Source organism: Schistocerca gregaria, chromosome X (genome assembly GCF_023897955.1).
Source record: "Schistocerca gregaria isolate iqSchGreg1 chromosome X, iqSchGreg1.2, whole genome shotgun sequence".
Lineage (NCBI taxonomy): Eukaryota > Metazoa > Arthropoda > Insecta > Orthoptera > Acrididae > Schistocerca > Schistocerca gregaria.
In genome coordinates this window covers 312,547,606-312,567,839 of record NC_064931.1, presented here as the reverse complement: position 1 = coordinate 312,567,839, position 20,234 = coordinate 312,547,606, and the positions used below count along the sequence as shown (strand labels likewise).

General features: G+C 39.4%; 1 protein-coding gene across 1 annotated transcript; it reads left to right on the top strand.

Moving 5' to 3' along the window:
- Window positions 1-181: 181 nt before the first annotated feature.
- LOC126298046 (piggyBac transposable element-derived protein 2-like) lies at window positions 182-1,734 on the top strand. Its single transcript, XM_049989367.1, has 3 exons — window positions 182-493; window positions 581-1,458; window positions 1,509-1,734. The coding sequence occupies exons 1-3, from the start codon at window positions 182-184 to the stop codon at window positions 1,732-1,734; spliced, it is 1,416 nt and encodes a 471-aa protein (XP_049845324.1).
- Window positions 1,735-20,234: the final 18,500 nt, after the last annotated feature.

Here is a 20,234-nt window from a genome sequence, read left to right as displayed (position 1 = left end):
GCGATTTGCTGGATCTGATGTGTACAACGTTGTGATATTGATAATTATTAGTAACTTCATATCTTTGCACAGTAATTGCGCGTTAAATATGTACTTGCACGATTATGCAGATTAGGTGTTGACTGTGTAACTTCATCCACGAGTGGGTGTTGTTGATTGTGTCATTGGCCTCCCTATATTAATGCTTTTCATACAGTTTTTAATGGGAAAGTTGTTATGCACATTTACGTTATTGTATGCAAGTTTATCAGACAATCAAATCCGTTCTCTATTAGAGGATTCGGATTTAAGTGGCGACGACGAGTTTGTTCCTTCTCCTTCAAATATTCAGCAGGCAGACGACTCGTCTGATGATGATTTGAATGCTGAAGAAGTTCCTGAAGAGCGCAGGAGTTCACACAATGTCATAGAAGGTGTCAGACCACAGCTTTTTTGGAGATCAAATTTTGTTCAGAAGATTTATCCACCAAACATTAATTACAGTGCTATTGAGGTCAGTGACAAAGAGGTGCGATCTGAGTTACCTATTTCACGTATCATTTCCGTTTTCTTACTAAAATATCTTGTTTTTTAACTCTAGAGTCCTTCACCAATTGGAACTCCTGCTGAATATTTCTGTAAAACGTTCTTTGAAGAGGCAACGAAATATACAAATATGTATAGTGTTGCAAAGACATGGGAATCCCTAGGGACTACAGCTCATGAACTGAAGGTGTTTTTTGGGATAAATTTAATGATAGGGTGCATAAGGCATCCTAGGCTACCCACGTACTGGAAGAAATCTATTTCTTTATCAGGTATTAGTGACACTATATCTAGAGACCGGTTCCTTGCACTCAGGAATAATGTGCACTTTGTTGATACTATTAAACCACCTGAAGAGGCTAAAACTAATAGACTGTGGAAAGTTCAGCCAGTGATTGACACAGTAAGAAGAAGATGTCACAGTTTGCTCAGTAACTTTAATTACTACAGTGCTGATGAGCAAATGATCCCTTTTACTGGGCATTGCAAACTGAAGCAATATATTAAAGGAAAACCAAGGCCTGTAGGTGTTAAAAACTTTATCATGACCTCAGCATCAGCTATAGTGTTGGATTTTGAAATTTACTGGGGGGCTACTACACCTCTTGGTGATATGTCATTAGGATTAGACCCTTCTGCTATTTTACGACTAACACAGAGTCTCCCACAAGGAAGTTTTGTTTATTTCGATAGGTACTTTACCACAGATTCTCTCTTAGCAAAGCTTAAGGAGAAAGGAATTGAGGCTGCTGGCATAATAATGGTAAACAGAATTAAGAATGTTAATTTGAAAGAAGGAAGAATGAAAAGAGGAGAGTGTCATTCATATGTTAGAGCAGATGAAGCTGTAGTATTTACTGAGTGTCAGGACAGTCAGAGGGTCGTGATAGCATCCATTTGTGCTGGCATTGAGCCAAAATGTAAAGTTCAAAGGTGGTGTAAGCAGGAGGGTCACTATCTTGATGTAGATTGCCCTTTTACAGTGCCAATATGGGTGGCGTAGACATTCATGACCAGCAGGTTGAGTGTTACCAAATGTGGTTCAGAACCAGAAAATGGACACTCAAGTGCTTGCTGCATTTCATCGACCTTTCGGTGGTCAACTGCTGGTTTATCTACAGAGAGCACTGTCGTGAAAACCAGACTGCCAAAAAGAGCATAATGGATCTTTTGAAATTTAGAATGTCTCTATCTGAGGCTCTTCTGTAATGTCCAGACAGAAAGAGGAGAGCTGAAGAGTTTGAAACACCGTTAGATGATACGTTAAGTATCTCCACAAAGGCAAAAGTTTACAAACGCCATCCGAAACCAGGTTTGGACAAGCGATATGATGGGTATGATCACTGGCCGACAGTGGATGAAATTTAGTCACCACCAACATGTCTGTATGAGCACTGCAGTTCCAGAACAAAGGCAAGGTGCATAAAATGCGGTCAGTAGTTATGTACTGCAAAAGGAAAGGATTGTTTCAATTTATTTCTCGAAAAGTGAAGCAGTGTGAATCATGACTTTGTGTTTTAATTTTTTTGCCACAGAATATGATTTGCAATCTATGTAACTTTTTTTATTATGACTAATAAATAAAAGTAATGAAAGAATATTTTTTTATTCATTACTGTTCCTCAGGTAACTTATAATATCAAACAAATAGCAATAAGTCAGAGAATAATTTTGGTGAAATAAAACCTGACTTTCACATTTGTGCTAGTTGTTTTCACGCTACATTTCTTGTGGAAGAGTTTTTTTGTTATTCTTCCCAGTGTCTACTATGCCCAAGTATAATTCAACTTTTCAAAAAAAGGGTTTCATGGTGGAAAGGGGTATGTAAACTTGTTGTTGACAAGATCTATGATGGATGTCACTTAATAGAATGCTTTGTATTTAATATATTTTTTACCTTCATTAAATTTTCAATGTACATACCAACTGGATCATGCTTAATTAATTCATGTATTGCTAAACTGTTTGTAATGTTGATATAGGATAAATGTAATAGTTCATGCAGGGAATGTCTTAATGAATACTGTAAGAAACGTAATAATTGTAAACAAAATTGTATGTGTATGTGGAAAATATATTTCTAAACATTATCACAAAAGACTTCAAACGAATTCTTAGTAACAAAGAAAAAAATTATTGCTATCGATGAAAAATGAGAACAACCAAACTAAGTGTTACAATCCAACAACAATGTATTCACTGTCAAGAAATTAAAACTTTTTGTACAGTTTACTAAAATCCAACATCTAGGGACAAACTTTCAAATAGATGTAAGATTTGTCAACGAGAAGACAGGTATAAAAGAAATATGGTAAATATAGAAAAGAAATAACTGGAAAACGTCTCAAAATATTTGATCTCACAAAAATGTAAAATTAACTGAAAATGAAATTTAAGTTAATCACTGCGTTTACGATTTTATGAGATTATTGTATAGAATTTCTTAAATTTGTCGTATATTTTTTCCGTTTCTCATTTTTTCACTAATGTTATACAAATTTTTTCTAAGTAATTGTAAACCAAATTGAGACATTTTATATTGCTCAACTTTGTGAAGTTTGTAGGATAAATAATTTAACTAAGTACATAAGTTTAAGAAGAGATGGTTTAATTAGTTTACTTACTTCACATTATTTACCAGCCCCTACTAATCTTGCTTCATATCTCCATAGTGTGAAAGAAACTGAGCTAAAAACAACAGCTAAAAATTTTAACATTAGAGGCTACAGACATTTAAAGTAATCTGAATTATTTAATTTCATTATGTTACAGGAGTTCCCATTCAGTACTGAATTGCTCCAGATGACTAAATCGAGAATAAAACATATACCTAAAATACACCATTTTTACAGATTTGACGATGATCTATTTGAAAAGACTCGACCACAGAAAAAATAGAAAATAACGGAACTGGATTAAATATTGGCATTCAGTCATAAATTATTTGAGCAAGAAAAAAGGACAAGTCACTGAAAAAGAGCTATTTGAATTCAAAGAAGTAAGAGTAAAATTTAATGAAAAATTTAAATCATGGTTTGTTGACTGAAAAATTATATTTAATGATACAAATATTAGTGAACTGGATACCATTAAAGGAAAAACCAGATTATTTAACTGAAGCACTCAACTGTTTGGTAGAAATAGCTGAAAAGAGAACTAACTTAAGAAAAGGAGATAACTTGAATATAACAATCATAAATCCGAAATGCTTTATCCAATTTCTACAGGATATACACTGAAGAGCCAAAGAAACTGGTACACCTGCCTATTATTGTGTAGGGCCCCACGAGCAATCGGAAGAGCCACAACATGACATGGCATGCACTCTGAAGCAATACTGGAGGGAACTGACATCATGAATCCTGCAGGGCTGTCCATATGTCCGTAAGAGTACAAGGGGGTGGAGATCCTAGATATGCTCCATAAGGATCATATCTGCTCCATTTGGCGGCCAGCAGGTGTTTAAACTTATGGGAGTGTTCCTGGAGTCACCCTGTAGCAATTCTAGATGTGTAGGGTGTTGCGTTGTCCTGCTGGAATTGTCCAAGTTAATCGGAATGCACAATGGACGTGAAAGGACACAAGTGATCAGGCAGGATGCTTATGTGTATGTCACCTGTTAGACTGGTATCTAGACACATCAGGGGTCCCGCATCTCTCCGACTGCACACGTCTCACAACATTACTGAGCCTCCACCTCTGAACACTTTCCTGCTAACGTTCAGGGTCCAAGAGGTTGTCTCAATACCCCTACACATCCATCCATTCGATACAGTTTGAAATGTGACTCGTCCGACCAGGCAATATGTTTCCAGTCGTCAACAGTCCAATGTTGGTGGCCTTGTGTCATGCCCTCATCAAGGGAACATGAGTGGGCCTTTGGCTAAAAAAAAATGGTTGTATGGGAAAATGCCCATTTCATCGCTACCTCAGAAATGCTGTGTCCCATCGCTAGTGCACGTTCAAACTCACTTAAATGTTGATAACCTGCCATTGTAGCAATAGTAACAGATCTAACAACTGCGCCAGATACTCGTTTTCTTATATAGGCGTAGCCAACTGCAGTGGCGTATTCTGCATGTTTGCATATCTATGTATTTTAATATGCATGCCTATACCAGTTTCTTTGGTGCTTCAGTCTAAAAAATCTGATAATACTCAACAATCTGTTCAAATTTAGTGTAATAAAATCGTAGATTTATTATCACCTGATGAGTCTGTTGATATAGCAGATACAACATTTAATATTCAGATGTTAACAATTCCTGGAGGGAGCAGAGGTAATAGAATAATAAATTTGGCTGATGACGAAAAGACTTAGAGATATATTACAAGGATTAATAATAATTATATTCTATGTTACTGAACTAGATCTATAGGGGTGACATTAACTTATCACACTTATAATAATTTAAGACAGAGAACTAACCACAGCTGACATTAAGAAAATTAGAGAAGGAGATAATTCAAAATACAAAAAGAGTAAACTAGGATATTATGCAACCAATTACGAATATACCACGAAGATGGATTTACTGTATATTATATTAGGAATGTTGAGGAACTACTAGATATCCAAAAAAAATGTATGTACTAAGAATTTCAGTTCAGTTATCAAATATGGTTCTGTAAATGCAATAAAGATATTTCTGTACAATAAGGAAAACCATTTTAATGTGTGTAACAGTATGTCAGCTTTCTTTTGATAATCATATTTTTGTGAGAAATGTAACAAGACATAACAATAATAATAAACATAAGTGCAAAGTAGAAAGAAGAGTCAGCTAATTAAGCAAAAGAGAAGTTCACAATACTTTTGAAAATAACATATTTTGTTATAATGAAGAATGCAAACAGTCACAATAGATGAAAACTGCTGTCCAGATCGCAGTTCTTGCACTGGGTGGCAATTTTCAACTACTACTAGCCAGTGTTTCCACCTCAACCCAGCACATCATCAAGAGCCAAGAAAGAACTGGCAGTCGAATGGGCACAATGTAGGGAGACAGGTGTGTGTGTGTGTGTGTGTGTGTGTGTGTGTGTGTGTGTTTATGTGCATGTTTCTCCTACAGCTTAAGAAAGGAGTTCCATTCCGAAAGCTAGCAAAATAAATCTCTGTACTTTTTGCGTGTGCATCTGTCGACGACGCAGTGCTTCTGCTTTTAGTTGAATCGTTTCCTTTATTCCAAAAGAATTCGTTATTATCAACCAGAATTTTCTGTACAATATTATACCGCCTAGATGCTCCCTTCTATCCAAATCTCTTGTCGCCCGGCCTTTGTTACTATCTCCTTGATCTAGCTGCCCTCTATTGTAAGATCGTTTCTTTCTCTTAGGTTTCATCCCTCACGTAACGGCCGCGACACCTGTGGTTGCACGCGACTTGTGTTGCACCCAGTAGTTATGGCTGAGTCCGTTACGTCAGCCGCGCACCCAACACCATGTGAGATACGACTCCCTATAACAGCAAAACATACTTCTAGCAACGCAAAATCCTCCCCTCCCTCACATATCGCTCCCGATCTGGCTGTCCTTGTTTCCTTTTTGTCTCTTACGGATGAAGATAAATCACCGCGATCGAATTTATTTCGCGCTTGTGACGTCATTTCACGCGCGATCGGATATATTTCAGTCACGACACTACACCCTGCTCCCAACACAATTCCTTTCACTCCTCAACTCATCAACGTTATTCAAACTCCCTGCAACCACCTGCAGCCTTTACCCGCCACATTCAATACAAAATTCCTTCCCAAGTGCCCCCCCCCCCCCTCACCCCCAACACAGTGGACCCCTGGTCTATTTATCTGCAACAGTTCAGAAAAGTTTCCCTTTCCCCCCCAATGGCCTAACTATAAAAATCCCTCTTCCTGAATCCCACACCTCCTTCCACAATGACCTTCCTCTTTTCAGATTCTACTACTCACTTTCCCTCACAAACCATATCCACAACAATACGTCTCCATGGCAGAGGTATCCCTGAACCACCTCCACTCCCTCCACAAAGTACTACTACTGTGCAATCCCCACTACCTACGCCTCATCACCCAAATGGAAATCCTGACACTCCAACATCTAGAAAAACGTTCCAAACATCACCCCCACAGGTTATCCAGCCTGCAGAAATCCTAGTCCCACCTTGGGGCACCACTATCCATCCCCACCCCAACTCCCAATGCTCCTCCTTGTCACCCATTCTTGGCACCCAGACCCAGCCTAACTGACCTTTTGAACCTACCATATCCTGCAAAATGCCCTACCAACACTTCACAAAATACAGATCCGAAACAATCCCAGTACACTGTTGTTAACCTCTCCGCCAACATCCTCAGCCCCACAGAAGTTTCAGTACTATCCAAAGGCCTCACAGTCAGCCCTGCTCCCATGTTGAACCCTTTTAGATTTGTGAAAGATCAACTCTCCCTCTCCCACTCCCTACAGTGGAAACAATTCTTTGCCATCAACCCCTCCAACCAAAGCCAGTCAAATCCTAACATCGACCACTGCCTGTCTCAATTCATACCACCTTCCAACCATGACCCTCTCGCACTCCCACCTAACCATCCCCTAGACATCTTCCAAGTATTCCTATCTTCCATCCTGGCCTCATCATCTTCCCCAGGGCCCTCCCTAAGAACAACAGTCTTTCAGCAGAAGAAGAGACTGCCCTACACAACCTAAAAGCAGATGCTGACCTCATCATCCTCCCGGCAGACAAATGTTCCATCACTGTTGTGATGAACCAGAGTGACTACCTGGTGGATGGTCTCTGCCAACTGTCTGACACTTCCACCTACAAGCTCTGCCAAACTGATCTCATCCCTGAAGTCCAACATAACCTCCAAACCCTGCTGAAATCCTTAGCCCCTTCCAGAATTTCTCCACTGAATCCATCTGCATGCTCATCCCAACAATAGCCCACCACCCTCCATCTACATGCTCCCCAAAATCCATAATCCTAACGATCCTGGGCATCCCATTGTGGTTAGTTACAGTGCCCCCGCTGAAAGAATCTAGGCCCTTGTTGACCAACACCTGAAACCAATTCTCCAAAACCTAGCCTGCCACATTAAAGATATCAACCACTTCCTGCAGTTCTACACCATCCCTGCAACCTTACCTCTCTGGTCCTTACTCATCACTGGAGATGCATCCTCGTTATACACCAAGATCCCTCATGCCCATGGATTTGCTGTGATTGAACATCATCTCTCCCAACGCCCTGCAGATTCCAAATCCACAACTTCATTCCTCATACAACTAACCAACTGCATCCTAACCCACAATTACTTCACCTTTGAAGGGAAGGTATAAAAACAAATTCGTCACACAGCTATGGGCACTCACATGGCACCCTCCCACGCTGACCTTTTCATGGGTCACCAAGAGGAAACTTTACTAGCTATCCAAAACCCCAAACCCCTGATCTGATTCAGGTTTTGTTGATGACATTTTTATAATCTGGACCCAAGGTTAGGAAACTTTATCCTCATTCCTCAATAATCTCAACACCTTCTCTCCTATCCACTTCATGTGTTCCTCCTCCACCCATCGTGCCACCTTCCTAGATGTCAATCTCCTCCTCTCATATGGCTCAATACACACCTCAGTCCACATCAAACCCACCAATCACCAACACTACCTGCACTTTGACAGCTGGCACTCCTTCAACACCAAAAGATCCGTCCTATACATCCTGGCCACTATTGGCAGACACATTTGGAGTGATGAGACCTCCTTTGCCCACCAGTATGCTGAAGGCCTGAGAAAAGCTTTTGCAGACAGGCTATACCTCCCAGACCTAATACATAAACAGGTGTCCTGTGCCATATCCCCCCACATTTGATCCTCACATCCATCCCAAGAACCAACCACAGAGGAGTGCCCCCCTTGTCACCCAATAATCATCCAAGACTGGAACGACTGAGCCGTGTCCCTCATAAGGGCTTTCATTATCTACCACCACGAGCTGAAATGAGGGATATACTACCCAAGATACTCCCATCCCCTCCCGAAGTGGTGTTCTGTTGCCCACCCAACCTCCACAACATCCTAGTCCATCCCTCTGCCACTCCCACCCCCAGTCCCCTGCTGCAGGGTTTATTCCTTTATGGAAATCCCATATGCAAGACCTGCCCTATCCACCCACCCAGCAACTCCTACTTCAGTCCCATCACAGGCTTAGCCTACCTCATCAGGGGTTGGCCCAACTGCGAAAGCAGCCATGTTACATACCAGCTCTGCTGCAACCATTACACCAGCCAGGATAAACAGCTACTGTCAAACTGTTGCCAAAAACTAGGTGGAACATCCAATGGCACAACATGCAGCAGAGCACATCATGCGAGATTTCAATGGCTGCTTCACAACCCATGCCATCAGGATTTCCCCCACTACCTCCAGTAGTTCTGGGCTGTGCAGGTGGAAGCTATCCTCACAGCAAATCTGTCGCTCCTGTAACCTCCCTGGCCTAAATCTAAGGTAACTCACAGTCCCCTCACTCCACACCAAATAATGTGTTTGTTTGTTTGCAGCCCGCATCTCGTGGTCGTGCGGTAGCGTTCTCGCTTCCCACGCCCGGGTTCCCGGGTTCGATTCCCGGCGGGTTCAGGGATTTTCTCTGCCTCGTGATGGCTGGGTGTTGTGTCATGTCCTTAGGTTAGTTAGGTTTAAGTAGTTCTAAGTTCTAGGGGACTGATGACCATAGATGTTAAGTCACATAGTGCTCAGAGCCATTTTTGTTTGTTTGCATGTGTGTGTGTGTGTGTGTGTGTGTGTGTGTGTGTGTGTGTGTGTGTGTGTGTGTGTGTGTGTGTGTGTGTGTGTGTGTGTACACCACCCCTTTCCCATTACTCCTGCTCAATAGGTGTCAGCTAGCTGTGTGCTGCAATCTCATGCCCTAGTCTGTAAAATCTAGTGCTCAGCCATCTGCCACGTGTCCCCTCTATGTGCATCCCTAGCTGTCCCACAGACGGTTCCCCACTCTCATATGACCCGCCAGAAGCTTGCCCCCAACCCCCTCCCTGCCTCCTGCCTCACTCCATCCCTCACCCGACCCCACACTGCATCCCCAGCTCACCCTAGCACACTCACTGTAGGCCAGGAAAGCACTGGCATCGATTGAGCACAATGTAGGGAGACAGGAATGTGCACGTGAGTATGTGTATGTTTATGTGTGTGTCTCTTACATGCACGCGGTCCACTGGGCCTGATCATGTAGTAGTAGTAGTAGTAGTAGTAGTAGTAGTAGTAGTAGTAATAGTTGTAGTGTTTCTCCTACAGCTTCACAAAGCAATTCCATTCTGAAAGCTAGCAAAATAAATCTCTGTACCTTTTGTGTGTGTATCTGTCGACGATGCAGCACATCTGCATTTAGGTGTGTCATCTCCTTTATTCTGAAATAATTCGTTATTCTCAATCAGAACTTTCTGTACATTATAATTAATTATTTAAGGGGTTATCTCTCAATTTCATGCACTACAGGTTATACCAGAAGTACTCAAGCACTCAATAGCATTCACTCAGTTACCTATGCATGATTATATAGTATCCTTCACCCCCAAGAATTCTGTGTCTACACTAGAGTTACCCAATTTTCTTACTCTTTTGCTATTTAAATTCATTATTTTTTCTCTAAAACTGCATCTTCAACCCATGCATCATATCAGCTTTCATATTGTAGGTTCGTTTAAAATTGTAGATCGCAAATCTGCAACAAAAAAAAAAAACAAAACACAAGCATCTTTTGGCTCTCAACACATACGAAAATCACTGTACTTCATTTCACTCTATTGTCTAAACTGTGACAGTGCTTTACCTTGCCTCTTTTCAGTCTTACATGTTACCAAAATCCATTTTTTACCATGATCCGCAGCATGTCTCACAATTTTAGAGGTAGAACCAAAACTTTTAAATTTTGCTTCCTTTTATTCTCTCTCCTGCTTCCCTTTATTCTCTCTTATGCTTTTATCTTCGACTTCATTACTCTCTATATTTCAGCTCTCCATCCTGTCAACAATTGATGGAGGTACATAAAATCATTACATCACATCCTCATCAACTTGCAAAATACTCATCCAAATAAGTGTATCAAAAGGCTGATTTATCACTCATATATGGCAGCACCCTTTGATGTCTGTTAAACGTTAATTGTGCAGCATCCCTTCACTTCTGGTAAACCTTAAGTGTGCTGTGTTCCTTCATGTCTGCTAATAAAACTTTAAGCTCCATGTCTTCTTGCTCAATGTGACCGCATCTGGCGTTACTACAAAAATTGAACCTCATTTAATATGCATCTCTTCATCAGGGCAAGTTCAGCCAATGATCTTTTTAATGTTCATCTTCTCAGTGTCTCCTCTAACATCTTTCTGACTCCTTCTTTTGGTCATTGCACTCGTTCCATGAACTGCCTTCTTCAGCTACATAGCTCTTATATTTCATAGGTTCACCTTACATTATTATTACTGCGTTTTTTCACAATAGACTGAAGACTAGAAATTGCGTCTCTATTAATTTTTTCAATTCTTCTCATTCCCTAAATGCTTTGATGCGCGAAATGTGGTTGTTTCCGAACGAATTACAACTTCATAGAGTTTTCGGTTTCATAATATTATGGTGGTCAATTCTTCGTTCTTTGTAAAGCTCACAAAATATATAGAAAAATTTACTTTTCAAATACTTATTCTTCTTTGACCTTTTCCTTCACCTTAGTATAACTTTGTCCCTTCAATGTTTGTTTCTCTTCTTTATGACAAAAATTTATTTGCACACTCATTACATAAAATTTTGTTTGGCGTGACGACACTATGTTTTTTGCCTTCCTAACGTCCCCAGTGATGTTTTATAACTAGTTTCTCTTTACTCGAATAGGTCACACGAAAGATTGTCTCTGCAGTCATTGTCAGACACCACTCCATTATTCTTTTCATAAGAACTCTTCTCTGTTCTGACTATGAGCATATCCGAATGTTCCCTACCATCTGATGTCTCTTCATCTTTGCCTACGTTCTCTACCTTTCAGAGAGTAGACAAAGCCTCTTCAGACAAACACCGGAAAATCCCTTTCCTCTAAGTTACACCCTACATACCCTGATCCTTAATCTTAGTCCATATATCTTCACATTCGTCATCATCTTTTACGCCTTCTTCTGACTCATTTTTTCTTTTCAGGAGTGCTGCAACCGAAGCTGCGGTCACGCCTTTCGTTGAGTTCCCACTTTCTATTATCAAAACTGGAACTATGCCTTAGGTTATATGAATGGTTTCTGCGGTTAAAGATAAAGTTAAAAAATTTCTTACAAGTTCTCTGACTCCTCACATGTTCTCGTTGATCTGTGGCTAACTTCATCTGCAGATACTTCCGCCCGCTCCTTTTTATTCTCTCTGTCATTTCCCCTTCTCCTTTCGCGGGAAACAAACCTAATAAATAACTTCCTTCTTCTCTGGGTTCTGTATTGTCTAAGAATTTCAACTGGACATTCTCCTCATTTAATTTTACTAGCACAAATCTCTCTTTCAAATGCAGCACAATGGGTTAGTGTTTAAAAAATCGAGTCGAAGTATAGCCTTCGCTGTCAACTTTTTCAGTATCAAATGTATTATTGACATTCGCCATCCGCCCTAGCTGTTCCTTATTTTCCGCGCATTTACCATACAGCGCACCTCATATCTTCATGCCTTTCATTTTAAATAATGGCCACTGCTGCTCCTTGTCTCACAATTCGTATAATTCTTTATGCACTAACGAGACTTGTCAGCCTAAATCGATAGTTCCTTAGACCTCTTTTCCCCCACTTGTAATGCTTAAAATCGGGTAGGCGTTCTTTATTAAATAGTTTTTTATTAAATAGTTTAATCCGTCAGCTATAGCTACCTTTAACTCCTAACAATCAGTGAAAAGCGCTGTCGCTACACCGGCCGTTACTAACTGGGAGGAGCGTCCACTGCTAGTTACCTTCTTGGAGTGTTTTCTCGTTTCTCACTTCACCGGTTATTTCTTGGGCCTGGTTCAAGTACTTCAACAATCTTTACTCTCCCTTCTTGTCTATCATCTCATCTTTCACTGTTTGGACTATCGTCACGACTCCAGTTGTTCGTTATGTTATGTGGGTGATTGTAAGGTATCCAGCGACAACCATCATTTCTCGTATCACATCCATTTCTATGCCATTACGGTGGGTTCCTTGCCATTCATTTTTGATTAGTGATTTCTTGATTTTCAGGCGGGAAGTTCATCTAAATGAAGTGTACTATAATCCGTTCATCCCAATAATAAACCTGATGTAAACGTTGCGCTAACTATTCTTCCACGTTTGCTGGAACCTAATTGGATTCCCGTTGCACGTGGGACTGCAGCCAAGCTGCCTCGAGTACTATAAGTACGATAATAAAGGTAAGTTTTGTGCTGGGCGTTACGTGCACATCGACTTAGCGATAATACGGGACAACAGTTTTCCCGGAGCATTTAACTTGGACAGCACTGGCCGGTCAGCTGGTACAGCTAGCCTGCAGGGACGTGGGCTGCTGCAGTTCACACGTAAAAATAGACGAGCTGAGGAGCAATAAAGCTTCGAATGTCATTTAATTTTTAACTGGAATGAAATAATACACTACAAATCTCCCACAATACGCTCCTTAGACGACTAGACGAACACCGCATCACGTTATCGTTTCTGGCTAACGTGCTATTGTAATTAAAAAGAAGAATGATGGAAATTCCTGACTTAACCACACGGTAATTTTTCTGCTTAAGCTGTGTGTATCGTAAGAGAGTATTGAAGGATTTCACTTTATAGTTAAATATTGAAGCCACTGAATGTATTACAGTCTGTCGTCTGGTAATCTCTCGAGAAATACATTTCAGTTCTGGAAGTGCCACCTGCTACGTTGATAACGAGCCTCTCAACAACAGAATCCACTAAGTCAACCTGGCGCAGCATTTTCTGTTCTTCTTTTATGACGAGCCCTTCCGTATCCCGCCAGTGTTCGGCAGTGACGTGTGAAAAAGCTGCGTGTTTAGTTCCAGTACGTCTGACAGCTTAAGAGTCTTGTTACTTCTCAGGCCAAATCCCACAACTTGACACCAGATCAGTGCTGTTGTGTTCATATTCTGATGGTACAGTAGCAAATGTAAAAATGTAGCTTTTATATGGTGTGCTCTATGTTGTCAAAATGGTTGTTTTTCATGTTTCTACGATACTTATCTACCTCTGTGGTATAAAACGGTGCACATAGTTCAAATAAAGAGGGTTTGGTTTTTCATTTTTGCCTTAAAAAAATTAAATTGTTATATTTCCTTAATTTCATCAAATTTTATGAACAGTCTTCCATAAAACATTGATAATTAAGAATATGTATTTGAAATGGAAACAGGAGTTTTGAGTCCAATATGTAACTAGAAACAAGAAGACGTGCATTATTCATAAAAATGATGATGAGTTTTATAGTTACAAGATGTAGGTATTTAAAATTGAACCAGAAAAAAATGATAGTGGGGAAATTTGAATCTACCCACGAATTAACCAATCAGCTTCACCTTCCATTACGTGACCTACTGCGCTACACTTTCAGTCTAAATTTGATAATCAACTGCAGTAGATACAGTGCAGGGAAAACTTCAAAGCCGATTGCTTCCGTAAATTTATGAAAAACATTAAGAACAGCCTATTTTCCGGCACTTTTTAACCATTTTCTACGTGCGTATTTCACTATGGAACAGAAAGCCACCTCAGCCATTTTCATACGGCGAATTAACAGCGCGACAATCAGAGCACAACGCTTCAGAGGCTGTGACTGTATACGATTTTTGAAATAAAACTACATAGCTAAAGCGTGATTAAGAAAAACGTTGATGACTGTTAATGCATTTGAATATCATAAAGTTTCATTTAACGTTAACTTAGTAATAAGATATTTAATACATAAGTGGGACCTACTTCCAAGAGTGTAACAACACTAGTGTACGTGTGCTACAGCTTCTGACCCATTATCGCGTTCTTGTTTGTTTACATCAGGTTTATTCTTATGATGAACTAATTATAGTTGCATTACTTCTCCACTCCGTTACACCCCAGTTCGTCCAACGGATGCTGGAATCTGCAAAAGTTGTGCATGTTTCAGCCAGCGAACCTAATTTTCTCTCTGAATCTGACGTGGAAGCTTCTTCAAGTAAGGGTGTATGAGTTCTGTTGGCCCATAAGCCGTGTGTAAGAATTGGTTCCTCTCTACCATATCTTTTAAAAAGATCCGACCATCTCAACTCTACACATTATGCCGCTATCATTTCCCCATCTTTGTCTGTTCTCGCATTTATTTTGAATACTCTTCAGAGAAGACACGCTTAAGTTCATCATACGTCTTGCATTGATCCATCAATTACTCGCATTTTCGTCGCTGCCTCCTCTCTGAAGTGAGTATATACGAACTTAATTTTTAAAACGTGTGGCCAGGATTTGGGTAAAGTTTTTCAGAATTCTACAGTCTGTAGTTTCAAGTGTAGATGGTTCATGAAAATTTTTGTACTGGCATGAATTTCTTCCAGACTTTTTCCTCGTCTATGTCACATGATAAAGTTTCTGCAGTAGCTGTGGCATTTACTGGTGAAGTTGAATGTAATGTCATTTCTCTAAGGACGTATCGTATAATTTTTTGGTAAGGTCTTAGGTATACTGTTTTCCCTCGTTTCCTTCTTCCTCTCTTTGAATCGTTAAGTTTCCACGTCTATTATTACTCATAGAAAATCTGTTACTGTCCCTTTCTCTCATGAGAACGTTTAACATTTCTTGTTCCTACAATTAATGGTATCGTATGCTTCCTTAAATTCGAATTAATGTCTTATCTCAGCATGTTTGCTTATGTTTATTGTAACTGTTCTGTCTGATGTTGCTTAATTATGATTCGCTAGCCGCTCAGTGGCGGTGGTTTGCACCTCGACTTGCTCTACTGCTTCCTCATTCTATTCCCCTGTGAGCATATGTACTCCTCCTCCAACATTCGCTGTATTAATGTTGACATCCTTCCTCAGTTCTTCAGTCGTCCCTTGATTGTTCTGCACTATTTTATCTATTCTAATACCAAATTCTTATGTCTTATCTATTTTTTGTCTAAAGCCTTACTCTGATCTTCACATTTTTTCATGGTGTGATATGCTAGCTGCTACTTCAAGGCTGCTATTTCCCATCTGCCTTTTCGTTTAACTTCTTGAATTGCTGCTTTTGTTCTTCAAATTGGGTGTCCCATTTTTCCTCCCTTTTTTGAAATTCAGCGTCATTCTTCTATTCGTTTTTTAAAATTATCCATCATTTTTTTCGTCACTTTATTTAAGGGGAGTTGTGACTAACTGTAAAAAAATCGATTTTTTATTTTTGTCTAAAAAAGTTCTCTGTAGTTTTCTGAACGAGAAGAATATTACTTCCAGAAAAATGGAGCACAGAAAATACCAAAATTAGAGGAATTTAAAAGTGGCTGCACACACCTTGACATCCCCATGGCACACAGTCAGCTCTGTTAAAAATAAAGTTTTGCTCTCATTTGTTTCGTTTTTATGACTTTTTAGTCTTTTAAGGTGGCTAACCTGCAAAAGCTTTTACATTTGCTTATCTTTTGTTTATACAGAGAGTTTAATAATTGTTTGCTGTTGTTTTGGCGCTAATATTTTTATTACAGTGAAGTAATTGTGTGTGTGAGTTTTTTTTATGGTGTGCGTGAGTTTCGTATTCCACTGGAAAGCAATGAGAAGAATTAACGAGTTCAGTGTTAAGCATTGTCAGTTTTACGAAAATCGGTTGACCAAACGGATAAACTCTGCTAATATTAAAATACAATGTGATACAACACTTGGATCAGCTTCAACTACTCCAAGTGCTTCGAAGCTAAAGCTGAAATATTTGAACAATAGATTTGACAGTATAAATGCTAATAATATAGAGATGCCAACTATTCATTCAGGTTGTGTTATTGCTGAACTCTCTGCTCCATCTAAACTAATGATTAAAGCTTTTCCATGTAAGAATGTGGTAATAGTGGTACGAAGGTACTTGAGGAAATACAGGCTACAAGGGGTTGTGCATCAAAATTAAAAATTGTTTGTAATTTCTGTGATTTGAGCGAATGTGGTTATACCTGTGGCGTAAATAAACAGAGAGTGTATAACACAAATATAAAACCTGCTTATGCTATGAGGTATATAGGCAAAGGGTACAGAACTGCACAAATTTTCTGTGATCTTGTAGAATTACCTCCCTCCCCAGGTTTTGACAGGTGCAATAAAGTTATTCTACGGATTTTAGAAGAAGTAGCAAATGATAGTATGAAAAATGGTGTTCAGGGAAGTGTAGACATGAATGACAGCAGTACACATATGTCTACAGCCCTAGATGCATCCTGGCATAAATGGGCCACAGTTCCCTAAATTGTGTAGTGACAGCTACCTTATTGGACAATGGTAAAGTCATTGATGTGGACGTATTACCAAGTACTATTATGGCTGTACTAGTGAACTGAAAATAATAAATGTTTGATTAATTTTAGTGTTTATAGTTGAGGGATGTAATTACATAGGAGATGGAGACTCAAAATGGTTCCAGAACGTTTGTGAATCCAAACCTTCTGCTGACACAAAATTGGAAAAAATAGAATGTGTTGGACATGTCCAGGAAATGTGAGGTACAAAATTGAGGAATTTGAAGGGAATGAAGTTAGCTGATGGTATGTGCATTAGTGGAAGTTGTTGGCTTACAGACGAAGAAATAGACATGTTGCAGTATTATTACAGACAAGCCATAAGACAAAATAAAAATGACCTTGATGAAATGAAAAAGGCATTATGGGCTATCTTCTTTTATAAATCCTCCACAGACGACAGCCCATGTCATGCACTCTGCCCACCTGGCAGAGATTCATGGTGCGGCTACCAGAGAATGGTTGCTCAAGATGAGACCTACAACCATAAACATTATTCTTTGCCATTTGCTATAATGATAGTTGTAAAATCTATATATAGGGATCTAAGTGACACAACATTATTAGAGAAATGTTTACATGGTAGGCCTCAAAGTCCAAATGAAAGTTTCAACAATTTTATATGGGAATGGGTACCAAAAACTTTTCTAGTAGGACTAAATACTTTGAAAATATGTGTGATTTATGTGCTGTTCTGTGTTTCAATGATGGTACAGTGTCAAGGCTTAATGTAATGGAACTGATGGGGGTGCCCAGCGGACTAAATATTCATGGAGCTCTAATAGCCATTGGCTGAAGGAGACTCTTTCAAGCAGAAAGGTCAGTGTTGGAAGCCACCAAAGAAGCAAGAATAAGAAGAAGTGTGAAAAAGAGACGAGAGGAAGAACAACAAATGAAAAAACAATAATATGGACCTGGGATGCATTATGCCATGCAATTTTAATAGAGAAAGCAAGTTTTAATTTTAATTTGAATTTTCTGAAAGTTAAATTGTTTCATGTTGTGTTACACATTTGCTAAAATCTGTTAAAGATAGAGAGTTGAAATTTTGTATACTGTCTTAAAGCATGCTTAACTATAAAGTAGACTGCTCCTGTGACTAACTTTGAAAATAAAATGCTTTTTTGAAGAAAAACTCCGAATTCATTTCCAAAATTTTTGATTATCATACTTAAAATTCTTTTGTACCACCATTTATGACAACACCGTATTTTCAGTAGTCTGCTTTAAACATAATAGTGAAAAGAACTTACAAGAAAAAATAAACCTTCTACTTTGTTTCTATTGTGAATAAGTACCTAAATAACTAGTATGGTTTATTTCACTTGCAACAAAAAAAAAAGAAGTGTGAGAGCTAAAGCCGTGTTTTATATGTAAAAATATTCCCAAAAGATGTCTTAAAAGTTGGTGAGCGTTACATTGGTTTGCAAATCTTATTCTTTGAGTTACACTGTTTAGAAAACTAACAGATTTTTCAAGGTTTCCCGTAGTATTGACAGAGTAGTCCTCTTAAGTAAAATTTCGCTTCTCTTAAACTGTTCAATTAGAAAGCTGTAAAAGTCGAAAAGTGCTGATGTCAGCGGTGTTATTACACGATTGGCACCACTCTGTGCTGCACTTCCTAAATGTTCTGCTGTATGTAACTTTTCATTCTCATTCGTTCTCGTAAGCCCTGTTTCACATACTTCATCATTAATTTGCTCCAGACCATGCTCATTATTCATATTAGTTTCGTTGCAAGATGCTACTTCACACTGCTTACTTCCTTCATATTTTATTGTGGTGCCTCCAAGTCTAAACTACTGTCTAATGTTTAAAAATTTTTTGAAACTTCCTTCTCTGCCTTCTTCATCTGTGGTAAACTCCTCACTATCGGTCTGGCAAACTGCAGCACCCCCTAACACGATTTCTAAACTTCAAATTTCTTTCCCTCCTAATATACAAAACGTAACCTACATATACATCTACCTCTACATATATACTCCGCTAGCAACCAAGCAGCGTGTGGCGGAGGGCATAATTCGCGCCAAAGTTATATTCCCCCCTCCCCTCCCTCTGTTCCACTCGCGGGTCGTGCGAGGGAAAAACGACTGTCTGAATGCTTCAGTACGAGCTCTTAATTCCCTTATCTTTGAATGATGATCATTGTCCGATTTGTAAGTTTGTGCAAATAATATATGCTCGACATCCTCGGTGAAAATCGGATTTCGGAATTTAGTGATCGGCCCCTTCTGTTTAGGACTAAATACGTCTACCTGCAAGAGTGTCCCACTTCAAACTTTCTATGAGATTTGCAATGCTCTCGCTATTGCTAAATGTACCAGTCACGAATCTTGCCGCTCTTCTTCGGACCTTCTCAATCTCTTGAATCAGACCCAACTGGTAAGGGTGACACACAGACGAACGATACTCCAAGACTGGACGAACTAACGTATTATAAGCTATTTCCTTTGTTGAAGAACTGCATCGCTTCAGGATTCTACCAATAAACTGCAATCTAGATTTCGCCTCACCCGTTACTTGTGAAATCTGATCATTCCATTGGAGATCATTTCGAATAGTCACACCACGATACTTGGTGGACGTTACCGCTTCCAAAGAGTGCACATTTATTTTGTACTCGTACATTAATGGGGATTTTCGCCTTGTGATACGCAGTAGGTTACAGTTACTAATATTGAAAGATAACTGCCAGTCGTTACACCACGCATTTATTTTCTGCAAAATCCTCATTGATTTGTTCACAACTTTCATGTGATACTACTTTCCTGTAGACTACAGCATCATCGGCAAACAGTCTAAGGCCGCTGTCAATACCATCAACTAGCTCGTTTATGCAAATCGTAAGAAGTAGAGGACCTATTGCGCTGCCCTGGGGCACACCTGAAGTTACTCTTGTTTCTGTTAAAGTCACCCCGTTCAGGATGACATACTGCTTCCTGTCTGTTAGAAAACTTTCTATCCAACCGCATATGTCATCGGATAGATCGTATGCGCGCATTTTTTGTAGCAAGCGACAGTCCGGAACTGAGTCGAACGCCTTTCGAAAGTCGAGAAATATGGCATCAACCTTTGAGCCAGTATCTAGAGCCTGTTGTAATCCATGCACAAAAAGGACCGCTGTCTCCTAAAACTGTGCTGGTTTCTGCAGATTCGTTTCTCAGAGTCTAGAAAGGTCATTATGTCTGAATACAAAATATGTTCCATGATTCTACAACAAATCGATATCAGTGAAATTGGCTGGTGATTAT